General features: G+C 41.5%; 1 protein-coding gene across 1 annotated transcript in view; it reads right to left on the reverse strand.

Moving 5' to 3' along the window:
* Positions 1-6883, reverse strand: part of SCN10A (sodium voltage-gated channel alpha subunit 10) — an 87056-nt gene extending 80173 nt beyond the window's left edge. The window contains exons 1-3 of the mRNA XM_068983099.1: positions 6614-6883; positions 4867-4994; positions 783-863 (exon numbers count right to left, since the gene is read on the reverse strand). Coding sequence (XP_068839200.1) covers positions 783-863; positions 4867-4994; positions 6614-6883 — 479 coding nt within the window. The remainder of the gene's footprint in view (positions 1-782; positions 864-4866; positions 4995-6613) is intronic.
* Between the last annotated feature and the right edge of the window lie 8163 nt (positions 6884-15046).

Here is a 15046-nt window from a genome sequence, read left to right on the forward strand (position 1 = left end):
ATGACCACTTGATTTTTCTTCTTAAATTGATAAATATAAATAGAAATTATTTCCAACTGTAGCATAATTTAATTTTATAGTCAGCAAAAGGCAAAAATCTAAAAGTTGGAAAAAGAGAACACTCTGCAGAGCTCCTGTTATTTTACCAAAAGTATGTCATTTCTGAACTGGTGTTGGTGCAGGATGTTTTTAGAAAGGCCCCCAAATCTGAAACCACAGATTCCATCATTAACCTAGGGAGATGGAATAACCTCGGGAATATTATAGTCACTGTGAGTTATATGACCCACGATAATGTAAACAGTTTTATTCACGGGCTATTTTCAGAATATGTGGCAAGACCATTTGTTCTTAGCTCTGCCTCATTATGCACCATCCTCTCTTTCCAAGTAGGACTTCCCTCAGTTTCATTCAGATGCACACCTAGCAGGTAAGTGTCTGTGTAGCAGTGGCAGGGAGAAGTAGGGGGGCTCATACACCCAGGCCACCCCAGACCAGTGAAATCAGACCCTCTGGGGCTTGGACCCAGATATTAGAATTTTTTAAATCTCCCCAGGGAGAACCACTCATCTATACCTCTTTGAAGCTGAAAATTATACATGTGTTTATGAAACAGAGTCCATAGAGAAGAAGATATCCATGGCAAAGTCAGATAGGCAATAGGATTCCACATTACCCAAATGAGGCCCAGCAGGATGAATAAGAGAGAGAAGCCACCCAGTGAAGGAAGAGAAAGAGAGGACAGAAAGGAAAGGCACAAGAATGACAGAAAATCTACTCACTCCATTCTCTCTGGAAGTTCTGTTCGGGTCATGCCCACACAATTGACCAAAATAGTGATGGTTATAAATAAACTGAACCACCTGAGAGGGCTGTGTTAAGGAGAAGCTGAAAGTCACCGTGTCTTCCTGAGGTCACCACTGATCACCTTGACACTGAATTGATTAAATTAATAACTCTTTCACTAGGATCAAGTTTATGGTCTTGTCACATAATAATAGCTAACACGAAGTGCCTACTCTTGCTCAATACTTCGTCCACATTATTTCTAATACAACTAACTTATAGGTGGATATTATTATCTACACACTGGAGCTAAGAAAATGGCCTGACAAAGCTTAAATATTTTTCCAAAGTCATACAGCTAGTCAGTGATGGTGTTGAGATGTGGGCTCAAATCGTCTGAAAACAGAACTGAGCAAGATGAAAGGAAACAGAATCCCTTCTCCAAAATGTCCTTCTTCCCTGACACCTGCATTTAACTACAGAGTATGGCTTGAAACTTCATCTGAAAATGTCTCTTTTTTTCCTAAAAAACAAAGAGAATGCAGTAGCCCCACCCCCACTTCGCGTTAACCACGGTTTCATTTTCTGCAGTTTCAGTTACCTGTGGTCAATGGCAGTCTGAAAATAGGCATGAAATTACCCACCAGTCTCAGTTAGCGTGGTGACATCTCAGCCTTCTAACTCCATCCTGCCCAGGGTTCCCCAACCGTCAACATTGTCTGCTTCTGACACCCAACCATTGACATCATTATGGCTCCATGATCCAGGGTCACCCCCAAAGCAGACGTGCCTCCCTCTGACATCATCAGGAGGTCAATAGTAGCCTAATGCTATGTCCCATTGGCTACATCATTTGCCTCACTTCATGTCATCACTGTAGGCGTTTAATCTCACACCATCACAAGAAGGATGAGTACAGCACAATAAGACATTTTTAGAGAGAGACCGCATTCACCTAACTTTTGTTACAGTATTTTGTTACAATTTTCCTACTTTATTACTGTCGCTACTCTCTTACTGTGCCTAATTTATAAATCAAACTTTATCATAGGCAGGTATGTATAGGAAAAAACACAGAGGGTTCATTACTGTCCGTGGCTTCAGGCATCCACTGGGGGTCTTGGAATGTATATCCTATGGATCAGGGGAAGGGGAGACATCTGTGCTCCGAGGACGCTAGAGATAAGGGGAGGGCCACATGCTTTCATGGGAATTAGGGTAGTCAGATTGTGTTTCTAACTTAGCTGAGGTCAGTCATACTGAGGAAGTGGACATCTGGTTAGGAATGGTGGAGGCAGGCACAGGTGGGTAAAATGTTTGCTTAAGGAGAAGATTCCAAACAGGATTAGGCCGTCAAGGAGAACTCAGGTAAGCAAGAGGGAAAAATATTAAAGGCAAAGAAAATATCTTTGTCCCTTTAAAGAATATTAAAGGGGCAAATAAATTGCAAGAAAGGGACAAAGATACTGAAAAGGAAGGTGAGTGGAAAAGGGTAAATATATGGGGCAGAAATATTGGTGACAAAGTCCAAAGATAATTATCTCCCACTGGACGTTTTTCTGGGGACTAGTTACTTCCTAAAGACAAAAAACACCTGAAGAGAAGCTTGACTTACAGAGAGGGAGAGAATCACTCTTCTTCCATAATTTCAATTTGAGCAGAAATATCTATAACTATTTTAGTTTTCTGTAAATGCCTTTAATGTACTCTGTTTTACAGTTACTTAGGAACCCATCTATTTCAAAAAAGGAAATTCTACTAATTAAACCACATTTTCCTGTTGACTTGCAATTAAATTAAGAACTGTGTTCATGTGGGGGGAAAATGTTAACCCAAGGATTAAATTAAAATTATATCTCCAACTCCACAAACCTTTAAAAGAATGATGATATATTCTGATAATATTACTTGTGAAAATGCTCAAGGCAAATTTGATTAGAATGATAATTCTGATGAAATAGTAATAATAGGAGATTGAGAATTCCATACCTGGAAGAATATTTTGGGGGCTGGAGCTACCAAGTTCATGAGATTTAAATATATCAATGCAGTCTTTAGTGAGAAAGAGACCCTTAACAGCTTTTCTGTCCAGCTGTGACTCTACCCAGCAATTGATCAAATCTCAAGATAAAAAGAATATTTACTAGTACACTTGGTTCCTTAATGGGATTATACTTCTAAATAGCTGTTTCTTACTTAAATAGATGTAAATCAACCAGAATGGATGACAAGGAGTTTGCATATTTGCTGCTTTTCTTTATTTGTAATTTTTATGTAATTTATATTTTTAAAAACACCTATATAGAGATGACATACTTAGAGAAAAAAATTACTCTGATTCATTTCCATTAACTTCCTACTTCCTTATTGCTGACACTACTCTAAGCAGGATGCAGTCTGGATTTTTAACTTGCTATGTGGCCTTGCACAATTAATTTAACGCCTCAGTATCAGTTTCATCAGATATAAGATGGAGATGCTAATCCCTTCTTCAAGGGTTCTTGTACCTATGACAGTGTTCATGCTTAGCAAGTATTTAGCAGAGGGAGGCTGTTATTTTCAGTAAATATTGTTTCATAGCATTGTGTGCTGTGCTGTGCTAAGAAGTCGCTTCAGTCATGTCCAACTCTGCAACCCCCATGGGCTATAGCCCGCCAAGCTCCTCTATTCATGGGATTCTCCAGGCAAGAACATTGCAGTGGGTTGCCATGCCCTCCTCTAGGGGATTTTCCCAACCCAGAGATTGAACCCGTGTCTCTTGTGTCTACTGCCTTGGCAGGCAGGTTCTTTACCAGTAGCACCACCTGGGGAGCCCTTCCATAGTATTAGCAAAGTTAAGGATGAATTGGGCTTCCCTAGTGGCTCAGTAGTAAAGAATCACTGGCCAGTGCAGGAGATGTAGGTTCAGTCCTCAGGTAGGGAAGATCCCCTGGAGGAGGGCATGGCAACCCAATACAATATCCTTGCCTGGGAAATCCCATGGACAGAGGAGCCTGGCAGGCTACAGTCCATGGGGTCACAAAGAGTTGGACATGACTTAGCAACTAAACAACAGCAAGACTGAATTAAGAAAATTATTCCCACAGGTTGGCCATAAAGGCAAAACACATAAAGGCTAAATGTAATGCAGTGTGCTACCAGCTCACTGAATGCCACCCAGCAATCTAACAAGCTGCCCCAGAGTATGAGATGAGAGCTCTTTTACTGTCCTCCCCCAACTCAGAGGAGGCTGGCTACCATCTGCCAGGCCAGCCAAGGCAAGGATGTTCTTGCAAATCAACCTCTTAGAAGCCACAGCTGAATTCCTTATTAGGAACTTCCAATTTGGACAGTCACCAGGGAAGATCCTTGGAAACCAAGCCAAAGTCTCTTGTTTGTCCTAGTTTGACTTGTCTTGAAAAAAAAAAAAAAGAATAGAAAACAAAAGCTGGAGACAGCTTCTGAAGCTACCTAAAGCAATCAATTTATTACAGACATTTGACCAGTGTGCTTCTAGTCACTACTACATTCCCCAATGGCATGAACCTCAGACTATTGACATTTTTAACCTGCTGGTAGTTTGGGTGGTAACTAATGCTCTAGACAGTGCCTCATGACCAGTGGGATCCCAGTGAGACAATCTTCACTCTGCCCATTACAGTCTGTTCTCTTCATCCACTAAGAAGGGCTGCTTTTTTGCCAAATAAGCAGTCACTGTCCAGAATGGTTAGACCACAGAGAACCAACTTACCACTGTCTCATCTGCCCAAACCATAAAGCCTTCCTGGTTATTATGTTGTGGGAAGAGCAGGCCACATATGGTGAGGATGTGCCTGGGTGCCCTTTACAAGTTGTATATCCACAGGTGGGCCCAGACTGGTCTACATGAACCCCAACCCACCTGTGGGTTACATGAATACCTCCTCTGTCTTGGGACTGTTATCAGGTGTTGAACACATTAAAACCACAAACTTTTTTTCAATTTAATGAGCGCATTGTTTGAGGATTCAATTGGAAGAAGGCCCCATTGTTAACCCCTGAAGAAGGTACAGGACACAGTGGGCAGCATCTGATTCTAACATGTGGAAGAAGCAACCGTGCAAAGGATATGAGTGGACGGACACTTTGATGGCTGTTCTTCTGATCAGGTTGAAAGGACTGAATAACCACAGGGCCCGAGTGGCGCTAAACCGGGAAATGGTCCTCCCTTTGTTCAGCACCATAAATGTCTAAAACAAAACACAACAGTAGGCAGACCTCCAGTGAGAAACACACATCCTCAGCCAACATAAGTGAGATTATCTCAGGCTCATGCGTGAGAAGGGCTCTGAAACCCATGAGTCAATGAGAGGCAAATGGAGGGGCAGACAGAGAGAAAGACCCCAGGCCCCCGTGGCTGACTGCACATCAGATAGGCCCTGGAGGCTGCCCAGTGAATAGGCAACTGACCCAGGGCTGGTGAGATATATCATACAAGGGGGAGGATTCTGGCAGCAGGGAGGTGGAGTTCTGGTTGCATTTAATTCCTCTTCTGATTAGTGGGACATCCCTGGAATGGTCCTTCTGTTCTCTACCTCCTAGGTCTCCCCTTTCAAACCTTCTACTTGTTCACTCCTCTGAACATCTAGGGAGGATGTAGGTTCTTGGCAAGTGAGAAGAGAGAGAAAGGCATTCCAGTGCCTTCTTATTTTTCTCTGCAAGCCATATTTAAGATGGCTGGTTCCTGCCCTTCCCAGCTCCCAAACGCACACCCGTTTCTCAGCTGTGTAGAATGTCCGAGATAGTTCTAGTTTAAACTGGATGTTCTCAAACTTTAATTTTAAGGCCCTTTCATATTCTCAAAAATTATTGAGAACCTTAAAAATATTTTGTTAATGTTTATACTTTTTTCTTACACCATGTGTGTGAATGTATATATGTGTGTGTATGTAGGTACGGGCTTCCCAGGTGGCACTAGTGGTAAAGAACCTGCCTGGCAATGCAGGAGACATAAGAGACATGTGTTTGATTCCTTGGTTGGGAAGATCCCTGGAGGAGGGCATGGCAATCCACTCCAGTATTCTTGTCTGGAGAATCTCATGGACAGAGGAGCCTGGTAGGCCATGGTCCATAGGGTCACAAAGAGTTGGATATGACTGAAGTGACTTAGCAAGCATGCATATGTCTGTATATATGCATGCATATATGTGTGTATATATATATATATATTTATATACAATATCAGAAATAAAAAGGGCCTTTTTTATTGCGTAAACACAAGAGTATACAAACATACATTCCTGTAGCTGTTAGACTGATGTGATCCTCTATTAATAGCCTCTACATTCACTGTATATTCACAAGAGAATGTGAGTGGAAAAGACAAATGACATCTAAGGATCTTTAAGGCAAAGTTTTGAACTCTTGAACCCACTAGAAGGGTTTTGGGAACCCCAGGGGTTTCGAGACCCTACTTTGAGGACCACTGGTTTAAATCATCCTGATTTTGGTTCCCCTTCCTTATTCTACCCACTGCCCCTCCTCCAGCCTGAAGATCTCTGCTCCCTACTTGCACAGAGAGCCAACACCTCTAGAGATCTGAGGCTAGAACTCAACCAAGGGAATGGCCAACTTTATCTTGAAAACTCCATAACAGCTGTCTTTAAAGGATCTGAATTTAATTAACCTCCACCATGAATACCATAGGGATTCAAAGAAAACATTGAGGAGGTGAGTTAGAGATATTTTTCACTAACTGAGTCCAGCTGACAGTCACATCACCCAGGGTGCAGGAGGACTCCTGGACTGGGTGGGACAGAGGCCTCCTCTCCCAGAGCCGAGAATGGCCATTCCCGCCAGTAGCCCTTACCCGGTGTGTGCTGTAGAAGGGGTCCAGATCCTCCAGCGGCTCCCCAATCAGCTCAGCCGGGAGCGTACCATAGAACTTGGGCAACTGGTTGCAGGCTTTCAAGTCTAGCTGGGGCCGAGGCTTCTCTTTCTGGTCCTTCTGCCTCCTGAACTTCTCTTTGACTTTCTTTGACTCTTGCTTAGCAGCAATTCTTTTTTCAATCTCCACCAGGGACTCCGGGGTGAATCGACGGAAGTTGGTAGTTTCCAGGGACCCAAAGGGGAATTCCATCTTCTCATTCTTCTTTAGGAAGAATGTATTCTTATGAGAGTGAACACAACCACAGAGAGGTAACAGCCTGCCTACTAGCTCACCCCCTCCAACCCTGCTTGCTAGAACAGCTTCCCCCACCCTCCCCTCACCTCTCTAGTTCTTTCCTTAATTCACACTGAGCTCCCCTAGGACTCTATTGCCCTGCAGTGTTCTTGAGGGAGGCTGTTCAGTCCACTCTAGGCCAGTACCTCAGAGTAGTCTCCGTGCCGTCCATGAGCTTCTAGCCACTGTTGGTTTATCGTTTTTGTATCCCACCACCACCAGATCCAGCCACAGTGCCCTCTCTCCCCATTTCTATGACCCCTGAGTATAGGCACTTAGCTGCATTCATCAAAGACTTCGGTTTATGATTTACTTTATCTTGAGTCTCATCCTACTTCCCGATCACCACCTTTTATCTGCTGACAATTGTGATGCTTCTCCCCTTCTCTGAACTCCATCTGGACCTCCAGACTGCTTTCTCTTTTTGTCCATGACTGAACAGTTCTCTCCATATCCAGATAAGAATCCCATGAACAATCACCCCCCTGTCCCTATCCTAAATATCCAGCCTAGGTCAACTTAGATGAGTCTAACTCAGGTTTCTGTGAATCAGGACTGTCGCGCAGTGAGGAGGAACATCAGTGCCACTTAGGAATCATATGGTTCCCCTAGGCAACAGTTTCTCCTAGTCTGATATTTCAAATACTGTTTGTCTTTCCTGACTGCTTTCTCCCACTTCCCCTTCCAGTAAGACAATAACCACATTCCCTCCCTCATTAAGAACACACAACTCCTTCAACTTCATGCCCCCAAACCTCTGACTTACCTACCATCTGAACCCTTCTATCTTCCCTCCTGTCACAGTCAGGAGAACATCACCTCTCATTCTGGCTAAGACCAGTCTTCCTTCTGCTTTGGACCGTATCCCTTACTACCTCACTTCTCTCTCCTGACTTGTCTGCTGGTTCCTTCCTATCAGCATTTAGAGATGCTCAAGTCTCTTTCAACTTTAAATTTTTTTGCCTTGTGCACAGCCCATCCAGTCCTTCCCTCTTCTCTCCTACCATTCCCTGCTGAGTTCTGCTCACTATCTCCAGCCATTCTTCAGTTTTAGCAGCTTTATGTCCACTGCCTCACTAACATGCCTCTTTGTAAGGACAGCAGAGACCTGCTTATAGCTAAATTCAGGGAGAACTTCTCAGTTCTTGTCTTGATGAGGTTATTGACTATTTTGCCTACTTCCTCCTTCTCGAAACACAGTCTCTCCTCAGCTGCTGTGACACACTCAGTCTCCCTTTCCACACTTTCTCCCATGTGTGACCGTGACTCTAGAGACTCTACATTATGCTTTTAAAATTTTTGCATAGTGATAATAATAATGAGAATAGCATTTATAGAGATTCACTATGTTTCAGATTCTGAACTAAGCAATTTGCATGCATTAACATATTAACCATCACTTACCCTATGAGGTATTATCTCTAATACGTAAATGAGAAACCAGAGTGGCAACGTTCACTTTTCCAAGACCACATTGCTAATAAGTGGCAGGACAAGCACTCAGTCCCAGGTCTGTGTGACACCACCTCCTTAGAGCATCTCAACCATACTTATGGCTTCAGTTCTCGTCTATAGGCAGATGACTCCTGACTCTTTATCTCCAGCTCTTATTACGTCCATGAGGATCAGACTCTAATCTGGTATTTCTACTTGAATGTATACTGGGCACCTCAAACTCAACATGACCCAAACTGAAATTATCATCTCTTCACCCCTTTCTAGTATCTGCCTCTCCTCAAAGCTCTCTGCCTCTGTGAATGGTACCCAAGAGCCTATTTCTGTGCCCGTCCACAACTTAGCTATCACCATAATGTCCTTTCTATTTCATTCCCACATCCAATCATACATCCAGTGCTATAAATTCCACCTGCCTAGTATCTTCTCTTCATTCTCTTTAGCCTCTCCGTCATACCTGTGGTTAAATCACTGTCATCCAATTACTGACCTTCTATGTATCCCTTTTTCTTCCTCTTTAGTCCTTTTTCATCTATTTTCCAACTGTATCCAAATGATCTTTCTAAAATGAAAATCTGGCTATTTTATATTCTTATTTAAACTCCTTCTAAAGCTCCCTACAACACTCAAGGTAACCCTCACTGTGTATTTACCTCTCCATCACTGTGGTTGCCAGGCATACCATTTTTATTATTTTCCCCTTAAATCTACCACATTATTTTCCATTTTATGCCCTTTCCATGTTCTGTTCCTTTTGCCTAAAATTACTCCTCCACCTGGATTGGCCTGATTAGTCTCCCCTCCTTCTTTAACTCTTGGGATAAATCCTCTATTTCTGATCCTATATGAAATCTGTGCTGGTTTTTCCATTTCATGCTGCCTAACTTGCTGCATTTTCTCTATAAACCTCTGATTCATAATTGCTATTTGCTTTTCTATTTCTCTCACCAAATTGTAAGCTCAGTGAGGGAATACATTTATCCTGTTCAGTATTGATTCTCCAGCCTGTAGCATAGTGTCTGGCATTTAGTAAACACTCAGTAGATGTTTATTAAATTAATAGTGGTTTTGAGTGTTAGGAAAACAGGGAAGAGAAAGCACCAGGACTTGGACCGTAAGACCATGATGGGTAGACTTTTACCATATCCCATGTTACTGGTGGCGTTGGGGGGTGGGGCGGTGTGAGTGTTTTTCTGTTCATTAACAACTTAAGGCAGTCATTCCCAAAGTCCATCCTGATTTGGATTAAATTTGTTCTCCAAGGTTGAAGGAAAACAGTGAGGACTGAACACTGGAGGGTTGTGAGGGCAAAGAGGTGTTGAACATTACAGATATGCTACAGCCATAAAGGGAGAAGAACCAGGATCTGTCAGTGTCGTAGAAAAGCAGGCAGAGAAGTTTTAAGAACTGTTGAACCTTATTTTGGGGATGGGAATGGTTTTAGTCATGGGGATCCAGAGGGAGCATGAGTAAGTGCAGTGGAGTAGAAAAGATGGGACTAGATTGCTTGATTTGCCAAGAGTAGTTGGATATGGGTGTAACTACAGGCATGATTAAACTAACTATGAGGCTACCCAAAAAGTAGGACCATGATAATGAGCTGCTTCAGGTTCTGCTTCCATGACTTGGCTGCTTGGTAGAACAACAAAAATATTATCAGGGTGTCACTAGAATAGAAAATATGGTTGGACATTTCATGGATAGATTGTGAATGTGGCTAAGCTGGTGCTCAGAAGTAGTAACTAAGCCATTGACACATCTGAGTGAAACTGTATTGTACATGGTGCTGAGAGTGTGGTTAGGCTCTTTGTTAGTGTCATGAGCAACCTAGCTAACTTTAGCACTGGAGATATTGCTGGGGTCTCCATACTAATAGGAACATGGAATTAATGTCTCCTGCTTCAAGGGATGTGGCCAGACTAGTCAAGATTTAGAGTAGTCTCTAAAGTGTCAGCATTTTAGATAGATGTGATACTGATAAGTGTCTATCTGAGATGTCCATTGACCTGAAAAATTTAATTGTTAGGCATCTGATTGGAGCAACAAGGAAACAAGACATGCCAGTAAGGTATCCAGAGAAGAGATAGATTTTGAAGTAGCAATGCCACTGGGAAAGTGCAATAAGCTGTTTGTGGTAATGAAAGTGAGACCACATTATGAATGCTCTTGCTCAATAGTCAGAGATTGAGCCTCAGATATCTGGGACGTCAGAAAAAATATCAGAATTGTCTTTGAACTTGAATAGTCCTAAGTTGCCCCTGGTGCTAAAGGAATAGGGCTATGGGAATCCTTGCTGAGTATAATTTATCTCTGAATGATTCAGAGATAATAGCTAGGTGATCTGTTGTCCAGGGATGGAGAACAACAAAAACTATTTACAGTGTGGAGAAAAAAAGAGCAAAGTAATACCTAGCATGTCCTTGAGCTGTCCGTGGTGCTGAAAAAGAACTGTGGGGATGGGTGAGAGCCGAGTGAGAATCGTTTTCTATGAGGCTTGGTGAACAACTGCCCTGTTTGTAGTACTCAATGAGTGTGTCAGCCTATAGTGCTGAGAATAATCAAATTTTGGTGGGAGATAAAGTGGAAGAAAGGAGTAATTCAAGGAAGAAAGAAATCTGAAAGTTTGAGGGAAAGTGCCTAATAAGCATTTAATCAAAACATCTCTGCCCACTAGAACAGAGATCCAAATAAAGTCGAAGAGGAGGAAAATATTCTTTCCTTATGAGTCTTCGTTTTCCAACCTAAACCCATTGAAAATAAACAAGGAGGGGAGAAACATTTTTTTACAGTAAGGAAGAAATCAAGTTCCTCATCACATGATCTGGAGTATTATGGAACCAGAAACTCAGGGTGGTGGATTTGGTCAGTTCTAGAGATTCCAAGTTATAATTAATAAAAAGAGAGAAAGAAGTATTGTGGTTTTGTTAAAACAGCACTGGAATTGGAGAAAGAAGTTTGAATTCTGACACTAACTAGGTTTTTTTGAACTGTTCTTACCCTCATTTCTATGATTTGTGAACTGGAGATGCTAACATCTGCCCTGCTAATCTGATGCCATTGTTGGGAGAATCGAATAATATATGTGAAAGCATTTCGTAAGCTAAGTGCTATGCAAATGTACAATGTAACTTTAATATTTCCCATTACACATGTGGTTTAATAGCCAATAGCCACTTAGTCTATTTCAATTCTGCACCACTAGTTCTCTGCATACAATTGAAATAAACATTTGAGATCATTTACAATTAAACACAGTATTAAAAACTCATAATGTTTCCACTTTATTTCTCCATCCCCCACCTTTAGTGAATGGATACTTTTGAATATGGTTCAGCTGCCCAAAATAAAAGTGTTTATTTACTGAGATAATGTATATTACAATATACTCAAGAATTTGAAGGGAATTCATGCTGTGGATAAGAGTTTTTATTAAAAACATAGAGAATCTATTTTTCTCCTCAACAGAATTCCTATCCTATTCAATGGGTCCCTATCAGAGTATATCATTAACAGACCCTCAGAATTCTTGAGTGAGGGAGATTGGCAAGCATTGTGAGTTCTTATAGTTTTTAAAACATGCCCAGGCACATTTAAATAAGCTAGAGATTTTGTGAGTGCTGATGTCTTATGAATCTGGAAGTAAAGCTGGCTTTGACTCATTCTGAGGGTGATCTTGTGAGGACACTAAGGTTTTGTCTAGTTAAGGACAGGTTAACTTTGCAGCAGAAAACATCAGGAATTGGCTTGATCAACCACCTGGAAGAAGTATTTCTCCCTGACATGACTGATCTGTTCAGTTGCCTTCTGGATGCAACTGTTTGAGGAATAAGATGATGGTCCTTCATATTTATTTTGCTTCTTGACTCTCTAGGGAATGAGAAGCAACACATCCCTTGGCTATAGTCAAATATGAACATTGCCCTGTGCCTTTAAGGTTCAAGGGTTCTCTTGAAATTTCCATAGCCTGGAAGTGCTCAACTGAGCTGCTGGTTTCAGGGTGAGCCTGGAAGATTTGCTCTTTCTCATTTTGTCAAATACTCAAAGATTCTTCCTTTCTCAGTAACTGCTCACTGCTAAGGCTTAATGTGTATTTAGCCCTATAAGGTGTCGTGGATAATACAGTGGTATAGAGGAAAGACCACTGGGCCAAAAATTAGAAGACTGGAGCCCCAGTCACAGGTCTATAATAAACCTTGTTCATTCTTGGGGTATTTTCTCTTTCTGGATTTCAGTTTTCTCCTCTGTACGATGAGGTAATTGGTCTAAGTGTACACTCAGACCTTCCCATCTAACAAAAGGTCATGTTTCTTGCTTTGGGTGCCTTTTCAGGGAAAAAAGAATCCTAACAATTAGGAGATGACTGTAAAAAAAAACGGGGGGGGGGGGGGGCGCTAAATTATACGGTTCTGGCCATGGAGTTTTAAATCATAAAGACAAGTGCCTGAAGGTATTGAAGAAGAGCAGGACAAATCTAGATGAGAGAAGTTGGTGAAGTCTTACTGTTTTTAGAAATTTTATGACTGTATTATAATATGAATGTCACATATTCTAGCTGGGTGAGGTACAAGTGCACACTGGGCTAAGGGACCCTAAAGAATATGCAAATTCACACCCAAGCTGACAGCCCCCACTGGACTATTTTCTCCCTTTTTCTGGCCTTGGTTGAACACCTCCTAAAAACAGTGGCACCTATATAAGGCCTCTTTCCATGAGGCAATTCTATGGCTGTTAATCTTCTTCTTAAACATTAATTATTTTAGAGTCAAATATGTTTCTCATGAACAATAATCCCCTTTTTTCTTTGCCGAGTTTCTAAAGAAAATATATGCAAATGCTGACAGGTAGAAATGGATTTTGGACAAGTTTCTAAGGCAAGAGAACTGTGAATATTATGTAAATGCCAACCAATATAATGCAGCCCATTGGTTTATTCCAGGGAAGCCAAAGGTGTTCAGAAAATCCAGTGCTGCTGTGTGGCTCTTGACATTGAATGAATCCATCTTTTGTCCACAAATCACATTCTGATTTGGTCCTCAAATTCTGCTTTCAAAAGGCAAATTCTGACATAAATGACATGTCTCCTTTTAGGCCACTGCTTAAATGTCACTTCCTCGGGGAGGCCTTCTGTGATATTGCCTTTCTAAATTAGATACCTTCAAGGTGATCTCCCAAAGAATCCTATTCTTTTCTGACATTTATCATAGCTTATAATTTTATTTATTAATGTGTTTGTTTAATATCTGTCTGCCCTAGTCAACTGTAACTCCTGTGAGGACAGACACAAATTTATTCCATCCATGGTTCTGGGCCCCCCAGTGCCTGGCACAGTATACAGCATGAAGTATTGTCACTGGATAAAAATGAGGTCTCAGTGAAATTGTCACTTTTAAAACCTGCATCGCACATGCTTAGTATTTCAGATATTCCAAAATGCACTATGTGACTTCACCTAATACTTGATTTCTCTAAAATTTTTAACACATTTTTACCTCTCCTTCAATATAATGAAATATTTTCCACTGGTTAAGAAATCGATAAGTAGAGAGGCAATGTGTAATGATTAAGTTCTTAAATTCTGGAGCCAGACTATCTAGGTTTAACTCCCTAGTCTACAGATTATTAGCTGTGGGACATTGGAAAAGTTACTCGACTACTCTGTCCTCAGTTTTCTCATCTATAAAGCTAGTTTAATAAAAGCACCATGAGGTTATCATGAGAATTAAATAAGTGCTTAGAACAACACTTATCTGTAGTTGCTTAGAGCAATGACTAGAACATAGGAAGCATATGTTAATTTTGCTGTTACTCTCAGTATTCCCCAAGGGAACATGCTTATTAAGTAGTTGACCCAGAAGTGCTACACAATCCATCTGGTTTCATATCAAACTGTACAATCTCCCCAAAGGACAACTATCTCTAGTCGACAGGTGAAGACTCTGAGACTCAGGTGGATAACAGATCTTGCCCAAGTCCGCCAGCTGGAAAGGAGCAGTGTTGGGAGAACAACCCAGATATCCACCAATCATGCTGTCAGTCTCCCCAGGAGACTCTCTCCTGCCCTCATACTGATGCTCAACAGAGCTAGGATTGGAACAGATGAGAACAGGAGGTATGCAGTGCCTGGATGAGCACTGAACCAGCAGGCCAACCAGGACATTCCAAGCTGACTCTATTATTAACCCATTTCGATAGATAAGGCACTAAAGCCTTGAGGCTGACATAGCCAAGATCAGAGCTTATTGGAGACCAAAGTCATTATTCTTATCTGCTCTGCCCAGAAGGTGAAGAATAGAAGTATTAACACTGTTTCTTTCTGTTTTCTTTTCTTTTCTTTTTTGTCCATATTGCATGACATGTAGGATCTTAGTTCCCTGACTGGAGATCAAACCCATGACCCTTGCATTAGAAGCATGGAGTTTTAACCACTGGACCTTCAGGGAAGTCCCAACACGGATTCTTTTGGGGGGTATTATTTTTGTTGATTTCTTTAAAATAGAGGTTTAACAAGCATACGAAGGAAATAAGAGGCACTGATCTTAACTTTACAGTTTGGTGCTTTTTTTTTTAACATATGCAAACACCTGTGTAACTAGCACCAAGACCAATATGGAGAACATTTCTGGG

Source organism: Capricornis sumatraensis, chromosome 10 (assembly GCF_032405125.1).
Source record: "Capricornis sumatraensis isolate serow.1 chromosome 10, serow.2, whole genome shotgun sequence".
In the NCBI taxonomy this organism is placed as follows: Eukaryota; Metazoa; Chordata; class Mammalia; order Artiodactyla; family Bovidae; genus Capricornis; species Capricornis sumatraensis.